Source organism: Lampris incognitus, unplaced genomic scaffold, assembly GCF_029633865.1.
Source record: "Lampris incognitus isolate fLamInc1 unplaced genomic scaffold, fLamInc1.hap2 scaffold_176, whole genome shotgun sequence".
In the NCBI taxonomy this organism is placed as follows: Eukaryota; Metazoa; Chordata; class Actinopteri; order Lampriformes; family Lampridae; genus Lampris; species Lampris incognitus.
Window position 1 is genome coordinate 115,069 of NW_026611136.1, and position 20,768 is coordinate 135,836.

At 46.2% G+C, this 20,768-nt stretch overlaps 1 protein-coding gene across 1 annotated transcript in view; it reads right to left on the bottom strand.

Moving 5' to 3' along the window:
- Nucleotides 1-20,208, bottom strand: part of LOC130132823 (neuropilin and tolloid-like protein 1) — a gene marked incomplete at its 5' end in the record, with an annotated part of 31,402 nt that extends 11,194 nt beyond the window's left edge. The window contains 5 exons of the mRNA XM_056301845.1: nt 3,137-3,282; nt 3,460-3,542; nt 17,965-18,092; nt 19,216-19,266; nt 20,193-20,208. Coding sequence (XP_056157820.1) covers nt 3,137-3,282; nt 3,460-3,542; nt 17,965-18,092; nt 19,216-19,266; nt 20,193-20,208 — 424 coding nt within the window. The remainder of the gene's footprint in view (nt 1-3,136; nt 3,283-3,459; nt 3,543-17,964; nt 18,093-19,215; nt 19,267-20,192) is intronic.
- Between the last annotated feature and the right edge of the window lie 560 nt (nt 20,209-20,768).

The window sequence follows — 20,768 nt, forward strand, 5'->3', positions numbered from 1 at the left end:
TTTGACTCTCTGTTGTCAGATGAGAAGGCTGCTGTCAACAAGGCATTAGCAGTCAGCCATTTGCCTGAAGAGCTATGAGTGCTGTTAAAGGCACAATCCTTCATCTGAATGCAAACGAGCCAACAGCATCATGTCGCAACCCACCCATGACGCGTTGATTAGTTACCACGTTTAGTTTGGCAAAGCACGATAAACGTTCTGCTCATGTAATACGAGAAAAACGATGGCCGAGATGACTGCCTCCTTTATTGCTTTCTCTGTGTATTTACCTCTACTACTACCACTACTTTCGGCTGCTCCCGTTGGGGGTCGCCACAGCGGATCATCCGTTTCCATCTCTTCCTGTCCTCTGCATCTTCCTCTGTCACACCAGCCACCTGCATGTCCTCCCTCACCACATCCATAAACCTCCTCTTTGGCCTTCCTCTCCTCCTCTTCCCTGGCAGCTCCATATTCAGCATCCTTCTCCCAATATACCCATCATCTCTCCTCCACACATGTTCAAGCCATCTCAATCTTGCCTCTCTTGCTTTGTCTCCAAACCGTCCAACCTGAGCTGTCCCTCTAATATACTCGTTCCTAATCCTGTGCTTCTTCATCACTCCCAGTGAAAATCTTATCATCTTAGCTTTCTCTCTGTATTTGCTGATACGTTTTGTTGGGCCCCACCAATTTGCAGCGGGCACATAGTACTTAAGTGTGACGAACAAAAAATTCAATTAACAGATGGAGAGAGATACGCATTGGAGTAAAACAGGCTCAGATTTTCAATAACGATCGGGTTAGGAAGACACAAACTGCTTATTTTCCATCCATAACAAACTCTTCAGTTATGTATATAAATGAACCTCAGTTTCATTTGGTCAGACAAACCACAGATTGGGCCTTTAACTTCTTATTGCAGAAGCGGGGCGGGCTAAGCTAACTGCTAGCCCATGCAGACCGGGAGTTCCGATAACACCTAGGACGGTCTGGCGGCGGCCTCGCCTAGCGTTGACTGTGTTTTTGGTGTTGTCGTGTGGAGTGCGGGGAGGTGTGTCGAAGGTGTCTGGCTGGGAGAGCTGGCGTTAGATCTGCTGGGGGAGCCTGGTCTGCTGCATCTGGTGGGCCCAGGGACCACGGCCCTGCCCGAAGCTGTGCTCGAGGAGGAAACACCGAGGGCGGTCTGACAGGACGCGGAAGCGGGGCAGGCTAAGCTAACTGCTAGCCCATGCAGACCGGCAGTCCTGACAAGTCATCCTGGCGTTCGCTCTCTTGGACAGTGATTTTTTTTGGGGGGGGGGGTATGTTGGATATATGTGTTTTTGTAGTTTGGATATGTGTTTTTGTCTTTGTGTTGCACTGCTGTGGGCTGGGGGAAACGATATTTCATTTCATTTCATGCGCGCAGGTGCATGGAATGAAATGACAAATAAATGTTCCTGATTCCCGATTCTCAACAGATATAACCTCAAAAGCGTGCTAATGCAGGATGGTTTGACTGCGTTCAGCACGGCCATTCCTCCCATGTTGACATCAGGAAATCTCAACAGACACACACAAACAGTAAAGCTGAGGCTGTCATGGTGAGAAAAACAACTGTGTTGGAAGTTTTTTGAAAAGCAACAGAAACCCTGCTAGTGATTAGATTCCCACCCAAACCTTGTATTCTAAGAGATATAAATGAACCCGATCACAACATCTACATTGTATTTTTGTTATCTGACATTTGCATATTTGGCTCCTGCTACTGTTAGCAGTCTGTAAAACATTTAACAGATTTGCAAAGGTGTGATGCTAACAAGCATGAAGAGAAGATAGCAGCACTGCTAGCACTGTGACTACTCAACCATGTGATCACTCAAAATCTTCATACTACCAATTATTATCCATTACTTTGCCTTTTAGGAAACAAATGGACTGTGTGGTGGTGTGTGTTTGTGTATTTGCGTGTTTGTCTGTATGTGCCCCGCGATCCTGAGAGCAGGATAAGCGGTTAAGACAATGGATGGATGGATGGATGTTTGTATGTGTGTGTGTGTGTGCACGCTGGGGTGTATGTGTGTGCCCACAAGTGCGTTGTGTATCTATGGGTTTGAAGGGTATACTGAATGTCTTTGATTCACTCAGCCTTGGATCCACCCCTCCATTCAACTCAGTTGGAGAACAAGGAATGCCCTGTCTAACCCCTGTCGAGCTACCAGCTCCGTCAATGAGAGGGCTTAATGAATGAGAGAGGAAGTGTGTGTGTGTGTGTGTGTGTGTGTGTGTGAGAGAGAGAGACTTTGCCTTTGGGTGTTTCTGTGAACACACTATACCTGTCCCAAGTGCTCCACTCAAAGCAAACTGGAGGATGGGGATTCAGCGGTGTCCAATGCAACCAGTTTGTCTTGATAATCCATGACCTATCTATTTATCTGTCTGTCTGTCTGTCTGTCTGCAGAGGCCCATGTCGAACGGAGAAATATTTGGGATAAATAGTTATGTAGTTTAACGTATGCCATTCCATTATCCAAACCGCTTATCCTGCTCTCAGGGTCGTGGGGATGCTGGAGCCTATCCCAGCAGTCATTGGGAGGCAGGTGGGGAGACACCCTGGATGGGGGGGGGGGCGCTTAAAGTATGCTTAACAGCAATATATTGACGTTGTAGGGTACGGATCCCTCCTGTGGAGCTCACAACATTGGAGAGGGGTTGAGCCCACACCCACCTCCACTATGGCACAGCCAGCCTCATAAACATGCACGTGAACTCCAAGACGATATTCTCCCTAATGGAAACCTTACTCATCTAGTTTACTGGGGTCTGTTTAAATCATTATGAACTTAAATGGAAACCTCCAAGTGCACCGTTTCCTGTGTGTCCAGTTCACCAACTAACCTCGGTCAACCATAAATTGACTCTGCGCCTTCCTTTAATTGCCGCCAGTAAAGATGATAGCTGTGCTGTTCTAATGTTTGTTTCAATGCTGCTGTCATCGGATGGTTGATCCAATTAAGCAGGGCAGGCAACAATTTTGATGTTAATAATGCTAATGAGGACCTTTAACTAGGTGGACCATGTTGCAATAAACTCCTTTATGGCGGGGCCTCTCAGCAGGGGCAGATAGATGTGCGTACGTACGTATGTGTGTTTGCTCGTTTGAAAAGCGCCTTACGTTCTTGGTAGGTTGTAAAAAGGATGCGGAAGCGGCTCTTGCGACTGGCCTCATCTGCCCACATGCGGATGACTCCCAGCGTGGACACTAGCATGATATCATTAGCCACCGTGGAGCAAAACTTGTTCTTCAGGTCTTCCACCGAACTGAGAGAGGATTACAGGAGACATGAGAAGAAGAGAAGGACAGAGAGGAGAAGAAAAGGGGGGAGAGGAGACAAAAGATAATGAAATGGTTATTTTATTACCAGTTAAAATGGGAATTCAATTTGCATTTCAGCAAGCCATGCTATTAATGAAATTCAGAGAAGAAAACCATCACACCTGCCACCATCATACACCGCCACAAAGTTACGCTTGCACTCGTTGGAATTGGCCATCTCATAGTCGAGGAAACGCAGGTAGATCTGTATTATGTCCGGAGGGAGCCAGATGAGAGGAAATAGAGAGAAGAAGAAGTGGTTAAGTGAGATGAAGAGCAGCACAACTTGGGGGAGGGGAGTGTGCGCAAAAAAAGAGGTGGGAATAAAACAAAAGAAAAGAGATTTTTTTTCTTTCTTCATTGTTGCCGGCACATTGTTCTAGTTATCTCCGTGTCAGATGCAGCAGTGTAAGACAAGGTGTGTACAACACCACAACAGACCAGGCTGGGTTTGAGGTAGACAAAAAGGAAGTCTGACAGCTTTAAACTCGCTTACCACATCTATCCAAATACAGCTTTACGCAAAACCTGCAGAATCGTGAAACTCACGATCAACTAGTGTGTTAAAAAACACAGAGAGGGAGGCGTAGCGGTCTATTACATTGCCTAACAACACAGAGATCGCCGGTTCGAATCCCTGGGTTGTCTCCTGCTTGGTCGGGCGTCCCTAAAGACACAATTGACCGTGTCTGCGGGTGGGAAGCCAGATGTGGGTTTGTGTCCTGGTCGCTGCACTGGCGCCTCCTCTGGTTGGTCAAGGCGCCTGTTCTGGGGGAATAGCGTGATCCTCCCATGTGCTACTTCCCCCTGGTGAAATTCCTCACTGTCAGGTGAAAAGTAGCGGCTGGCGACTCCACATGTATAGGAGGAGGCATGTGGTAGTCTGCAGCCCTCCCCGGATCGGCAGAGGGAGTGGAGCAGCAACCAGGAAGGCTCGGAAGAGTGGAGTAATTGGCCGGATACAATTGGGGAGAAAAAGCGGGGGGGGGGGGGGCGTGACTCTACACTCCCTCCCTCTCCCTGTTAAGTATTAAATGTTTGGACAGCATGATCCAACTAATGACTCTTTGCTACTCCAAATCATTTATCTGTGACACAAATAAAACTATCGCATCCACTTTAGCAATCCCTAGTCTTAATGAGATGAAATACCCTCCAGTGCCCCCCCCCGCCTCTTTTCTTGCTGTCGGTGAAAGTAACACATCTTCACTTATCCTGCATCATGGCCTGCCGTTCCTCCATCAGGCTGAACCCTCCCAATCCCAGCTCCCCTTCTGGTCCACTGCACACAACCCCTCACCGTCATTACAGTTAATGAGTGGACCGCTCCCAAACCGTGACAGAGAGATGTGATGCTTTAAGTGCTTAAGAGGAATGCTGCAGATGGAGGGGGCTAATGGACCTTGCAATGTAAGCCCGGTTTCAACAACATGACGGGTGGAGTGGATAGCATGGGATGTCGGGGGGAATGACAAACTAGCAAACCCCTTTGGGCTCTTATATTGGTCTCAATTATCTAAAGACTAACGAGAATTTGTCATGTTGGGTATACTGGCTGGGTCACGAGACCCTCCTCTTAAAGGTAAGCGCGTCGCAAACGCTTCATCGCTATCCATAGATGCTCCTATATAGCTGCTCCTATGTCTGTTTTAAGCTTAGTCAACCCCAGTTAGCTCAAAAAATCCCAGCAGGTGTAAATGATCAATGTTCAGAGAAAATACAGACTGTGGGGGCATCTGGGTGGCGCGGCAGTCTATTCTGTTGCCTACCAACATGGGGATCGCCGGTTCGAATCACCATGGTACCTCCAGCTTAGTCCCTACAGACACAATTGGCTGTGTCTGCGGGTGGGAAGCCGGATGTGGGTATGTGTCCTGGTCGCTGCACTAGTGCCGCCTCTTCTGGTTGGTCAGGATGCCTGTTCAGGGGGAGGGGGAACTGGGGGGAATAGCGTGATCCTCCCACACGCTACATCCCCCTGGCGAAACTCCTCACTGTCAGGTGAAAGGAAGCGGCTGGCGACTCCACATGTATCGGAGGAGGCATGTGGTAGTCTGCAGCCCTCCCCGGATCAGGGGTGGAGCAGCGACCGGGATGGCTCGGAAGAGCGGGGTAATTGGCCAAGTACAATTGGGGCGAAAGCGGGGGGGGGGGAATACATACCCTGTTTTTGACAAACTGATGTTGACAGAGTTGAGTTCACTCGAAAAACAGATTGTTATTGGTATTTTATGATGCTGTGGCTTTCTAGCCAGGGTTTGGAGACACACCCTGCCCACACCGCTGCACCTCTTTGGACTTGTCAGCCAGGACCTATCATAGAATTACCGTAAAATGAGATAAAAAGTGATGGGTTTTCTTTCCCAGACTGGGGCAAAATGTACTTTTAGAATAAAGATGATTTTGCTGCTCATTCATATTCCGATAGTGCACTTGGGGCTCCGTCCTTCACAGGACGAACCCTTTCAGCGTGGCCCCATTGAGAACAGTCCAGATTTACAGCCTCCATCAGTGGAGGTTTAAATAGTATGGGCATGTCTTGGATAAAAGTACAGATGGATGGTCATCTACGGCTGTACAGACAGTCTACCCTGCTCTTGATTGGGGTGTTATGGAAACACCATACACCTAATGTTCTTCTACTTCCTGGACCCTGAACCTCTGAACTGTGGGAAAAGCACCACAGATGTCCACAACGGACAAAATCCAGTTCTTATATGCTTGCTGCACTGCTTTTGGGCTGCTAGCATTTACTTCTTTGGTAGATGTTGCAGCACTCCTGCAAGTTCGATACAAGTCAACGGGAGCTTCTGGAAATTGCTACCATTGTAGGTCTTAACAAAAAGAGAGAACTGATCGATGCTGGCCCACGTTTTAACAAAACAAAGAGACAAAAGCACATCCACTTATAGTTGTTTGGCTGGGGGATGATCGATAGAAGAATAAAATGAGGCCGTGCATGATGCTACTGCTTACACAATTTTCCTACTTTAAAAAAAAGACAACAATACACTCTTGGGTGGAAGCTCAGTCTTTTTTATTACATGATAAAGTGAAAATGCACACATAATGCAAATCCTTTCCCATCAAGAAATGGAAAAGGGCTGCCGTAACTTCAGCAGTCTTGTTCATTTGCTTCCCTTCTTTCCTACATTTGCACTCACTGAAATATTACCCGACTGTCAGTGACCGAAATCTGCACAGGCCATCAAGAAAGCCTCATTGTTTTAAGACCAACCTTCTGATATAGTCCCTATACACAGAAGCACACAAAGACATTTGCACAAATAAAATCTTTTGATGTTTTGTTTCTGAGGTTCCTGTTGGCGAAAGCCTCAAACTGCCCTGTGATGTTGAAACATTAGTGTGTAGATAGCATCATAAAGCCAAATGAAGGCAATAGATCAGGTAGATATGATCACCACTGTGTGAGCCGGGAGAATTGGCTCCAGAGGGAAAATTGGCCGCCTCCTCATTGATTCTGCAGCAGCCAATAATGACGCAGAATCCATCACTGACTGGGGACGAATATTCTCCCCAAGCAGCTAAAAGGTTCCTATAACACGTCCATTCTGCCCATTTCATTCAGACGGGCTGTCTTCATTTTAGCCGTTATTTTTTATGGAAATATATAAAAAGTTTTCAACATCACAACCAGATTTCCGGGTAAAACTCCAAAGAATTGCCATCGATGTTCTGGAAAATATGTGACTGTGATGAGTCAACATGTACCTGTGCAGTATTTCCCGCTCTGGTATCTCACGATGCCTCAGCCCTGCAGGGTACGCTTGTCTAATTGCAGTGTGTTTTATAAAACAGTTAATCCTCGATGTTCGCCCATGTGCCAGGATGCAACTGATATCTATGACGAACAGATGTCACTTACAGGCCGGCGCCATCGGCGCTCTTTTCTGGGTTGTTCAAATGGAAACGTGCTTTATCTACTGCAAAAACGTCGTATCTCTCTCACTTAATAAATATTAATAAACATAACCCCAGATTTCTCTTTGACACTGTATCTAAACTTACTAAAAAGCAGTCGTCAATTAGCTGCTCACCATTCACAGCCCATGAATTTCTAGATTTTTTCTGCAATAAGGTTGAGGAGATCTTAAACAAAATGAGTTCTTCAACTCCATCTACTCCTGCAGATCCTGTCGTACTAAGTTCATATCTCCGCAATGAGTCACTGTCAGTTCCAGTTATTACAGCTTTTGAGACTATCTCACTTGATACTTTGACTAAGGACATGTCAGCTTCTAAACCAACTGCTTGCCTACTTGATCCCTTACCAGCAAAACTTTTTAAAGACCTCTGGCCTTTCCTTGGACCTACAATGCTAGACATCGTTAATTTATCTCTTACTACTGGCATTGTTCCCAGCAGTTCTAAGACAGCTGTGGTTAAACCTCTACTTAAAAAACCGCACCTTGATCCAGGGTCTCTTAATAACTATTGGCCAGTCTCTAATCTTCCATTCTTCTCTAAAGTACTAGAGACAGTTGTGTATCAACAACTTTTGACCCATATAAAAGAAAACGATCTATATGAACCTTTTCAATCGGCTTTCAGGCCTGTCACTCCATTGAGACTGCTCTGACCAGAGTGGTAAATAATCTTCTACTGGCGATCGACTCTGATTCCACTTCTGTGCTTCTACTACTGGACCTCAGTGCAGCCTTTGACACCATTGATCACTGTATACTTTTGGATAGATTAAATTGTAATTTTGGTGTCTCTGGCTTAGCTCTCTCTTGGCTTAAGTCCTGCTTACATTGTGTCTGCTACAATAATATTATATCAAATTTTTTTGACATTAAACATGGTTTGCCACAGGGCTCAGTTCTTGGCCCTCTACTTTTCTCTCTTTACATTACACCTCTTGGCCAAATTATACGCAGTTACGGAATAAATTTCCATTGCTATGCTGATGATACTCAGATGTATGTGCCTATAAGGGCTGATGATCATACTCAAATCACTAACTTAGAGGCCTGCTTGGCTACTGTGGAAAAACTGGATGTCACTTAACTTTCTGCTTTTAAATCCAGATAAAACCGAGATGCTGGTCATTGGCCCTGCTAGACACAGACACCAATTTGATCAAGTAACGATAACAATCGACAACTCTGTGGTTTCACAAAGTGTGGCAGCCAAAAATCTTGGTGTTACGTTTGATCCCAGCCTTTCCTTTGATAAGCACATTAAAGAAATCACCAAGACTGCCTTTTTTCATTTACGTAACATAGCTAAAATTTGGTCTTTTCTCTCCATGGCTGACGCAGAGATTCTAATACATGAATTTGTTTCATCCAGACTTGATTACTGTAATGTTCTGTTCTCAGGTCTGCCACATTCTAGTACTAAAAGTCTTCAGATGGTTCAGAATGCTGCTGCTAGGATCCTAACTAAATCTAGGAAATGTGACCATATTACACCAATTCCTGCCTCCCTTCATTAGCTTCCTATCCATGTTAGATCAGAATAGAAGGTGCTTCTGCTAACTTATAAAATCCTAAATGGGCTTGCCCCATCCTACCTGTCTGATCTCCTTAAACCTTACATGCCATCTCGAGCACTTCGTTCTCAAAATACAGGGCTCCTGTGTGTACCCAAAGTTAAAAAGAAGTCAGCTGGTGGCAGGGCCTTTTCCTATCGGTCTTCATTTTTGTGGAATAACCTGCCTGCTGCCATCAGACAATCAGAGTCTGCTGAGTCCTTTAAATCTAAACTTAAAACTCATCTTTATGTATTAACCTACAATTAGTTGCCTTTAAGTTGAGTGTTTCATAACCTGTACTGCATGGTGGGTCGGTTTCTGTCTCAATGAATTTACCAACCACTGTTCTGCCGACGAGATTATCGAGTTTAGATTATGACGAATTTATGACTTAATTGATTATGGCTAATGACTATTGCAAACTGTTCTCTTCTCTCACATGTCTTTTCTCTCTCTCTGAATGATGTCTTCTCCTTTCTCTTTTTCTGTGTTTGAATGGTGTCATGTGAGTCTCTCTTGCATGCATGTGCAGTCGGTTCTCCTCCCAGGTCTCCGTGGTGATGGTGGCCGCCATTTGGATGCTGCCTGCCCTTCCACTCACCTAAGTTTTTCTTATTACATGATGATGCTGGTCGCGTGGCTTGGGTCCTGGACTGCTCCGTTGGCACGTGGACACTGCTTGGCATCCTGTGCATCATGTTCTTCATACATTTTATGTCCTGTTATCCTCTTTCAATGTTGTATTATGTAAATTGCGTGAACACAACATCCATTGCACGCTGTCCGTCTTGGGAGAGAGATCCCTCCTCTGTTGCTCTCCCTGAGGTTTCTTCCTATTTTTCTCCCTGTTAAAGGGTTTTTCTAGGGAGTTGTTCCTTATCCAATGAGAGGGTCTAAGGACAGGATGTTGTGTTGCTGTTAAGCCCACTGAGGCAAATTTGTAATTTGTGATATTGGGCTATACAAATAAAATTGATTTGATTTGATTTGAAACGCCCATTCCGCCATTAGCATAAGGGAGTGACGAAGGTTAGTGCTGCTGTCCAACCCCCTCCCCCCAACCCCCCAACACACACACGGAGACACACACACATGGTTCGCCAACAGTGTAAGAATTGAGAGTGACGAAAGTGTTAAAAGAAAGTGCAGAAAGCTACGCCAGGTCACATGGGACAATGGCATTTTGGTGCTAAACCATACGTACTTCGACCAAAAGTTGAATTTCCAGATTTGAATACAATAGGGAACACTACTGGGGAGCAACATAAAAATAAAAAAAACCTAAAACACACACAAAAAAAGAAAAAAGGACCCCCCCCCACATTAAATTTGATATGTGCTGGGCAAGAGCAATGTTAGCAAAGCCTCACCGATCCCAACAGCATGGAAAGGGAACAACCAACTGTAAGAATTACTGTCATCCCTTTACCACTGACGTTTGCATCCAAGTCTTTTTACAGCTAGATTTATTAGATGGTTGTCAGTGTAAGACACGAAGCTTATCATTGGCGGTCACTCGGGCTCGAGTATGACCATCCTCCTTCTGGGTGCTTCTGGGTCTTCAGGTGGGCGTAGAGGCTGATCCTGGAGCCGCATAATGGGAGGATGCCTGCACATGACAGCTTTTTACGTGGAGTGGCTGATGCGCCTGCAGCCACCACACGGTCCTCGGCAGGGGGTGGGCAGAGTCCAATGTCATGGAGAACCAAGACGATTGGGGACCGCCCTCTGTTGCAGCCTTCATCCGCCTTCACTGCCGTTGCGACCTGGAGACATCTTCCGCCAGTTCTGCTGTTGAGGTCTTTGTTGGATCACGTTTTGTCTGGAACCTCCCCCTTGACCTGTCCGCCTTGGGTGCCCCTACCAGGAGCCAAGCTCCGGACGGCATAGCTCTTGGGATCACTGGTACACGCGAGCTTCTCCACCATGGCAAGGTGGCGATCCAGGAGAAGTGAACTTTATACACATAACACATGTAAGGCGATAAGCTATTGTGGAAGTGAACTATCAACAGCATGGCGTGCGGTGGTGTTACACCAACCATCTCATTCTACAAGTGAGAAAAACTGAGGAGATGGTACTGGACCCTTGGTCACTGGGGGGGATCATAGTCCAGTGGTCATACACGAGGAACCAATCAACCAGGTCTGCTCTTACTGGTACCTTGGCGTTCACTCGGACAACACCTTCAGCTGGTAGGCCCATGTTGAACGTTTGTGTTCTCGTTTGCAGCAGAGATTATACTTTTTATGCAGACTCACAGTGTTTGGGGTGGATCTGAGGATTATGTCTGTACTCTATCAGGATGTATTAGAGAGCATAGTCAGGTATGGGATGCCAGCACGGTGCAGCATTCTCTTTGTAGAGTTCAACTCTAAGACTGCTCATCTGGTAAAGACTGCCATGAAGGTTGTGGGAAGGAATGAACACCAGTCCCTCCAGTCAACATGAGGAGTCTGTTCTCAGGCAAGCATAGAGAATATTGTCTGCTTCATCTCACAATCTCCACACCGAGTATGAGCTCTTACCCTCTGGCATACAGTACAGAGTACTCCTGTGTAAACGCAACCGTTTTAAAAACTCATTTGTGCCTACCTCAATTAAAATTTTAAACAATGTTGCTTGAGCTGCAGAGTTGTGTAATAGCTTTTTACGCATTATTTTATGTGAGAGGGGTGTAATAGGTTTTTTGATAAGATGCGAGAGGTTGTGAAATATGTCGCTTGTTTTTACCACTGGTTGTGTAATATGTGCAACACTATGTGTAATTTGTAGTTGTGATGTGCTACAGAATGAGTCCCCCCCCCTTTTTTTTCTCCCCAACTGTACTTGGCCAATTACCCCACTCTTCCGAGCTGTCCCGGTGGCTGCTACACCCCCTCTGCTGATCCGGGGAGGGCTGCACACTACCACATGCCTCCTCTGATACATGTGGAGTCACCAGCCACTTCTTTTCACCTGACAATGGGGAGTTTCACCAGGGGGCATAGCACGTGGGAGGATCACACCATTCCCCCCAGTCCCCTCCACCCCGAACAGGCACCCCGACCGACCAGAGGAGGCGCTAGTGCAGTGACCAGGACACATACCCACATCCGGCTTCCCACCCGCAGACATGGCCAATTGTGTTTGTAGGGACGCCCAACCAAGCCAGACGTAACACAGGGATTCGAACCACCGATCCCCTGTTGGTACGCAATGGAATAGGTAATAGTCCACACTACCTGTACCCCTACAGTATGAGTTTGTATGTTATGTTGTTTGTTTTTTATATATCATTATTACTACTATGGGCACGGTTTCACAGTGAGTAGCCTAGTTGCCTCGCAACAAGAAGGTCCTGGGTTCAAGCCCCGGGGTAGTCCAACCTTGGGGGTCGTCCCGGGTCGTCCTCTATGTGGAGTTTTCATGTTCTCCACGTGTCTGCATGGGTTTCCTCTGGGTGCTCTGGTTTCCTCCCACAGTCCAAAGACATGTAGGTCAGGTGAATCGGCCGTACTAAAAAATTGTCCCTAGGTGTGAATGTGTGGGCCCTGTGATGGACTGGCGGCCTGTCCAGGTTGTCTCCCCACCTGCCCCCCAATGACTGCTGGGATAGGCTCCCGCATCCCTACGACCCTGATTAGGATAAGTGATTTGGATAATGGATGGCTGGATGGATGGATTACTACTATGGAGGTAGCTATATGATGTGCAGCACTGAGCTCAAGACAAATTTCCCTACAGGGACAATAAAGTGTATCGTATCGTATCGTATCATATCGTAGCATAGCGTAGCGTAGCATAGCATATCGTATGCATGTTTTCTTGAATGTTAGCTGGTTACCATTGATAGCAGAGGTCTGTGTATAGGAACAAACTTGTTTGCAAGTAAAAGTTCTGAAGTGGAAATGACAGCTGTTTGCTCTTTGTAAAAGCAATAATCACCTTGACTGAGACAATAAGAACACAAACAACACCTGTGATGACACCTGGGAGAGCCCACTGCTGTCGGTCATTATCACATACTTACATAGTGTAATATAGCTTTCCCTTCTTTTGCTGCTATCACTTTGCATCTGTTATCACTCCTCTCTTTCATTCCTCTCCTCCCTTTGTCCTCTCAGACCCTCTCAGGTAAGTTTACCTCTTGGATATAGTGTAGAAATAAGAATATATTTTCCCATTTCTCTCTTTGTGCAACTTCCTCCTCCTCACCCCCACTCCCTTTCTCTCTCCCTCCCTCTCCCTACGTACCCTCTCTCCTCTCCTTTTTCTCCCTCCCTCTCCCTACGTGCCCTCTCTCTCTCTCTCTCTCGCTCCTCTCCTGTGTCAGAGCGCTCCGGTGCAGTCTAATTAGAGCCTCGGGTAAAGGATGCCATTATCTCTCTGCTGTTCTGGCACACTGGGTACAGTGCAGCACTGTATCAGCACAGGAAACTGAAAGCCATGCCCTGCACACGTACGGCACACGCTCGCGCATCCGTGCACAAGCCGTTCACACTCACTCACACACACACACACACACACACACACACACACACACACACACACACACACACACTCAAAGACAAACAATGTAGGAGCAAGCAACCGCCTGCATCTTCTCGGCTGCCTACATGTATGCTGGCACTTGTGTAGTTACACAGTATACATGTGCATGTGTTTGTATATGGGTGTGTGCATATGGGTGTCTGCCTGTGTATATGGGGCAGACATACCAAGGCTGAGTGAGATTCACATTGAAACTTTTAGTCATTATAAGTGGAACTGACTGTGAACGGGGAACAGGCTGTGCTCGGAGGTGTGTGTGTGTGTGTGGGGGGGGGTATAGGCTTGGCTTGTGTGTTTAAGGATAGATTTGTTGTAAAATATTTGGTGGCGTCTCCATCAGTGCCAATAGCTGTCGGCCTTAAACCCATGGAGACCCAGGGAGACACTCCTGTAGGGTACAACACCATACCGATTTGAGCCAGGTAAAATACACACAATCACACAGATCAAAACACGCGTATGCCTGAACACACACACACACACACACACACACACACACACACACACACACACACACACACACACACACACACACACACACACACACAAACACCCGGTTGAAACACACGTTCACAGTTCTTATTTGACGGATGTCCTTGTTGCAGCTGTAGCTCTCCTGTCCTGGCCGACTCGTCTGCCCCAATTGGGGGCCGAGGGATCAATCCTGTCTTATTGAATAGGCCATAACGTTTAAGAGGGGCCAAAGTCTACCCTTAAACCTGTTCCTTTGTCACACCTATTGTGCAGTTCCACACAAGATGCGGCCGTAAAAGACATCAGTTCCGGCTGAATGACACAGACTTGTACTTCCTGTGCAGGTTTTTTTTTTGGGGGGGGGGGTCCGTGGTCAAATCAGAAAGGCATGTATATAAAGCGAGACATGGCGCGGGGATTTGCAAACCAGTGGTGATTTTGGATAACAGCAAACAGACAAATATTTAAGGCCACCCATGTAAGGCTGTGTCTCTGCCTGGGCTGTAGTGAAAGAAAGTAGTTGTCACTCTTGTTACTGCCCGTTTTGGTGTGTGTGTACCCGTGTGTATCGAGTTCTGTTTTATGTCTGTGCAAGCAGGCTTGTGTGTGCATGGGAATGTGGGTGTGAAAATGAATCCTGCACACAACTGCACCTATTAGTGTGTGTGCCCCTGATAACATATATCAGTGTGTGTGTATGTGTGTGCGTGTGCGGGTGTGTGAGTTGTACAGTAAAAAGGCTTTTAACTGAAGTAGCAGCAAACCCTTTACAGCGCTTTCTCGTCTGGCTTATAAGTGTCGCAAACCGAGCAGCACTTTTCACTGCGGATGCCTCAGCTGCCTCGGTAATGTGGGTGACTTCTACGTGCAGCGGCCACACCGGGTGCAAGACAGGATGGATCGCGTCTTGTAACATTAACAGGCGCTGAAATTAGCGAAATAGATAGCAGAGTGGCTAGGCTGACGTTGCAGGTCTGATATCTCACTCCGGGACAACGCACTCAGTCGAAGAAATTAACTGCACCAATCAGAGTACACAAGTCATCATGCCATCTGTATTTATGCTGGTTTTGCGTGATAAGATATGGGGGGGGGGTTATGCTCAAATCTGCTATTATTTGATGGAATGAATTATGCTTTCAGCACATTCTTGTATTTGTTTTCTGAGGAATTTGTTTTGTAGATAAAATAAGCCAGCTATTCATCCTTCATCCATTTTCTTACCCACTTCCAGGTTATAAGGGGCTGGGGTCTGTGCCAGCCTGTGTTAGACAGAAGACAATGGGACGCCCTGGGCAGGTCACCAGTCCATTGTCGGGCAAGAAAACAAGCTTCCAATAATATGTGCACCCCCTCATAAATCAAAATGCCGCTGTATTTTAGCACACAGTGTAAAAATATTATAAAACAAAACCTTTTATAGGCTCAAAATACATTTAAAGTTCACGTTTGGCAGTTACAGACTATTAATCCTTCCATAAAGTGCTCTGAATATGAATTTGTTCTTACATCCATCCATTATCCAAGGTGCTCATCTGAATTAGGGTTGCAGGATGCTGGAACCTATCCCAGCAGTCACTGGGCGGCAGGCTGAGCAACATCCTGGACAGGCCGCCAGTGCCGACACATTCACACCTAGGAACAATTTAGAACGGCCGATTCACCTGACCTACATGTCTTTGGCCTGTGGGAGGAAACCGGAGCACCCGGAGGAAACCCACGCAGACACGGGGAGAACATGCAAACTCCACACAGAGGACGACCTGGGACAACCCCCAAGGTTGGACAACCGTGGGGTTTGAACCCAGGACCTTCTTGCTGTGAGGTGACCACGCTAACCACTGCGCCATCGTGCCTCCCATGAACTTGTTCTTAATCCATTAAATCAAATCAAATAAACAATCCCGCAAGTGGGGCAATCCCTTTTTAACAGCAGCCATGGATTTGGCCTTTTCAGTATAGAGAAGAATACAGAAGAAAGTCACTTTATCTGACATTGTATTCTTACAACGAATTTGTTCTCTGCATTTAACCCATCCTATTGTATAGGAGCAGTGGGCAGCTGCAGCACCTGGGGACCAGCTTCAGTTCTTCTTTCCATCGCCTTGTTTAGAGGCACAGACAGGAGTATTAACCCTAACATGCATGTCTTTTTGAAGGTGGGAGGAAACCGGAGCACTGGGAGGAAACCCACACACGGGGAGAACATGCAAACTCCACACAGAAAGGACCTGGGATGGCCTGGGGTTCAAACCCAGGACCTTCTTGCTGTGAGGCAACAGTGCTAACCACTGGGCCACCGTGCCGCCATGTATGTATGTACCTGAATGTCTTCAGATCAAACGATCGACGATTCTCCAAGGGTTGAGGTAACAAAATGAATCGCCAATATGGGGCGATCATAATGAGCCCAGAAAAGCATACTTCTCTTTGCCTGCCAGTCAAATTCAGCATGCTGCAAAGCCTCAATTGGCTGTTTTTTAGTGCTTGTTACTGGTCATTTGTAACCACTAGATTTGGTCCTGGGGGCCGATAGCGTTTCCTTAGCCTAGAAATGTGATAAATCAATTTGGAAACCTGACCTATAAGCCATAATTGCCAGTGTCAGACAAGGTGGCAGTAGCAGCATGTGTCTGCAAATGATGCTGTGAGCTATGGTCCTGACACCCATTATGACAAAATTAGTTTAATTCTGTGCAACGGAGCGCAAACATTTTCTGCATCATTTGTTGAAGAAATTTTGTGATAAGAGACATTTAATAAATGTGCTTGAATATCTGAGAAATAAACTTCATAGAGATGACCCCATTGTGAAACGTTCCGTCTATACATCTACACATCACTGCTGCCTTGTTGCTACAGCGCTGCTCTACTGCCGAGAGGAAATACTTGGATAATCTCGCGGGACGGAAGCAGCATGTTCCCATTAGCAGAGAAACAAATGTATCATGGTCATTTTGACCGTTTTGGATTTTCAAAGTTTAAAAACTTTGTGGAGGAAAAAAAAGAAAGAAAAAAGGTACAGACCTGCCGCTCCCTGAATTCTCCTAAAATTGTCTATATTTGCATTAAAATTAGTTTTAGATCAATTGCACAAAAAAGTTATGATAAGATCTACCTAAAACGACCACGAGCTATCAAAATGAGGGCTCGTAATTTGCGCGTCATGTCTGTATTTATGTCATGTGTTGGTGGCATCATTTCCTTGGTGAAGTTCGTTGCTCTGTCCTAGAAACACACTAGTGTTCTCCAGTGCAGAGAAATAGTCTAAACTTGATTTTTGATTATTTCCAACATGTCTGGTCACAGACGCCGTTTCAGACACACCATGACTACCACCGAGGCGTTGCAGTATTTACAGGCGTTGGACAGTGGCCATTTTAAATTGTTTGAAAAATAGTATTAAAGTTGTTAAAACGTTAATTTTTAGTGTCAGTTTCTTAACAGACATACTAACATATGCAATGCATTATTATCTCAACTGGGTATTTATCTTGATACAATATAGAGTTTAAAAACGGGTCGTCATTTTGACCGCCAATGGTCGTTTTAGGTAGGAGGGAAATCCCGGTCATTCCAGTGCTAAATGGAATGGCAGAGGTAAGTGTGTGTATGTGTGCATGCATGTTTGTGTCTTTGTCTGTGTATTTGTGTATACATGCATGTTGGTTACTGCACGTGTGCTTGTGTGATTGTATATATGTTTCTGTGCAAGGAGCACTAGCAGTGAAAACAAACAGGGTGTTGGAAGCCTCAGGGTCAAACTGCATGGCAACACCATTTCATCAGCACTAATGCTCTCTCGCTCTGTACAGTCTGCAACCCTCGCCACCTCTCTCGCTCCGTTTCGCTTTCTCTCTCTCTCTCTCCCTCTTGGCAACAGCCCGCTGATTGAAAAAACAGACCTGACCTAATGCAAACCTTTCTACCATTCTGTCTGACCCCTGCAAGGTGAAAGGCACCAATCCCACGTGTACACACATTTCACGAACGCAAACATCAGATCTGACAACTGCAGACGAAGCCTGCATACGGCATCGCTAGTGTACTGATGCAGCCCCCTTACCCGCTTAATCCTGCTGTATGTCTAAGTGTGTGTCCGCGCGTGTGTGTTACTGACCTTTGAGCGTGGCGGAGCGCGGATGTACCATTTGCAGTCGACGGCCTCAGCGGCACCAGCTTTGCCATCTCTGGTGATCTGATGAGACTCAACGATACCCTCCGGACCGCCCATGTCGTACTGACAGGCTGGAGTACATGCACACCCACACACACACACACACACACACACAAGAGAAACATTTCAAACACTGTCACAGAAAGGTGAATCAGTTCATCTGGACACAACGTTTAGGGAGAGAAACGTTTCCTCCCTCATCTAAGTGACCTCTTCAGTCTCAACTGACTGCAGGTGTCCCACTCTTAGAAGGACAACAGCTGTTAAAGCGTAAACCAGTGGTGATTCTGTATTTGGCAGGAGTTTCCCAACAGTTGAGACGCGTATTTTCCAAACACCACGTCTCAGTTGCTTTCAAATCTCAAAACACGCTGCACCAGAAGTTGGTGCACCCCAAGGATCGAGTCCCGCGGCACAAACAGAGCAATATAGTGTATGCTGTTAAGTGCCAGGCGGATTGCCGTGACTTGTACATCGGGGAAACCAAACAGACGCTGGCCAGGACTCCACAGTCCCATCTACAGACCAGTGGCCACCTTTCAAGGATGAGGATGTGCACGTCCTTGATAGGGAGGAACCCTGGTTTGAACGGGGAGTCAAAGAGGCCATCTATGTGAAAAGGGAACGACCATCCCTGAACCGGGGGGGGGGGGGGGGTAAGAGTACATCTGTCACCATCTTACAATACTGTGATTGCAACTATTCGCCAATCCTCTGTGAATAGTACACATGGCCATTGTAACTCGTTAATGGTCACACCCATATTTGCATATGAAACCAATCGTTGGTTTCGGTCATTATGTCACTGCATTGTCTATAAGGGTGGGGATACCTGCAGTCAGTTGAGACTGAAGAGGTCACTTAGATGAGTGATGAAACGATTCTCTCAATAAAGGAGGTGTCCAGATGAACTGATTCAACTTCCTGTGATTTCCTTACCTGGACTACTGAGCATGTGTAAAGACATTTCAAACACTGAACACAAACATAACTGTGACAAATATGATCAGTGAGATAAAATATAGAACAACACAGATCACGTGAAGGAGAGAGGGAGAGACATAGAAAGACAGCGGCCGAGAGAGAGAGAGAGACAGACAGACAGACAGACAGACAGACAGACAGAGAGAAAGAGAGAGAGAGAGAGAGAGAGAGAGAGAGAGAGAGAGAGAGAGAGAGAGAGAATATACCTACAGGGCAGAGGTGGTGGTACTCCTAAGTCTGCAAAGTCTGGATCTGAGGAGAGAGGGAGAGAGAGAGCGAGAGAGAGGATGGGGATATTCATTTTTAATAGATGACTACAAAATCAGGATCTTCAAAAGGGCAAAACAACCAGGCAGTATAATGCATTTCGGAAGTCCCTGCACAGAAAACTACAAATTGCTATCCTCGTTCATAATTTATACTATCATCCTTAAATACCTTTTTACTACTCAGCCTTGAAGCAATGTGAGAGAGCACGGTTGACGTTTTATACCGTCACCCACTCACTGTCAGCAGCAATGTCTACCGAAATGCTGCAAAAACTGATGCGATTTTTGCCTGACTTGATAGGAGCACCCTGAACCAGATGAACTGGGCAGTAATGTTTAGCCTCTGGCGGTTATATAGTGGCAGTCCTGAAGAAAGTCGTTTTGTTCGATTTACTGACGCCTGTGGTGAAACTGGGAATTGCATTGGTGTTTGACCACTGATGATGAAACAACATCAACCCTGAAGAAAATTTCTTCAGGGCTGATGTTGATGCTTTTTTAAAAATCAAGACAAATAAAACCTTGGTTGAATCTGAACATTAGCAACTGATGTTGTAGTATCGGTTGGTAAAGGTCTTCTGTGAGCTTATTCTGTCTTATCCGTTTGTTAGAATAACTTTGACTTTTCCTCAGACGTACTACTGTCTGATATTTCCACATACGGCTGCTGTGGTGAAGACATAACCCTCTATGTGTTGTGTCATCCGTCCCAGTAAAATCATACTCAGTGGTAACCATTACAATGAGCAAATACAACTGCTAACAAGTTGGATATTAGTGGCTTAGCTCACGTCCTAAATAGCCCGGTGACAGATGGCACCCAAAAAAAAAAAATTGCTTGCATGTAAATTATCAGGATTGTAGCTTTACCGTGCTTTTTTATTTCTTCTTCTATAGTTTCCCCCCCCTTTTCTCCCCAATTGAATTTGGCCAACCACCCCGCTCTTCTGAGCCATCCCGGTCTCTGCTCCACCCCCTCTGCCGTTCCGGGGAGGGCTGCAGACTACCACATGCCTCCTCCCATACATGTGGAGTCGCCAGCCGCTTCTTTTCACCTGACAGTGAGGAGTTTCGCCAGGGGGACGTAGCGCGTGGGAGGATCACGCTATTCCCCCCAGTTCCCCCTCCCAACTGACCAGAGGAGGCGCTAGTGCAGCGACCAGGACACATACCCACATCCAGCTTCCCACCCGCAGACACGGCCAATTGTGTCTGTAGGGACGCCCGACCAAGCCGGAGCTAACACGGGGATTCGAACCGACGATCCCCCTGTTGGCAGGCAACAGAAAAGACCGTTACACTACCTGGACTTCCTCTTTACTGGGTTTGACAAATTACACCTGAAGTAATGGCAAAAATAAACTGTGACTGTGTTTTATAACAAGGATAAAAAAGGTTTTAAACGGATGTTTTCTCGGAGATAACCGTAAACCCATTTTCAAATTTTTAGTGCGTGGATACACACCACTTGCAATTTTATGCCCTCCACTTCAG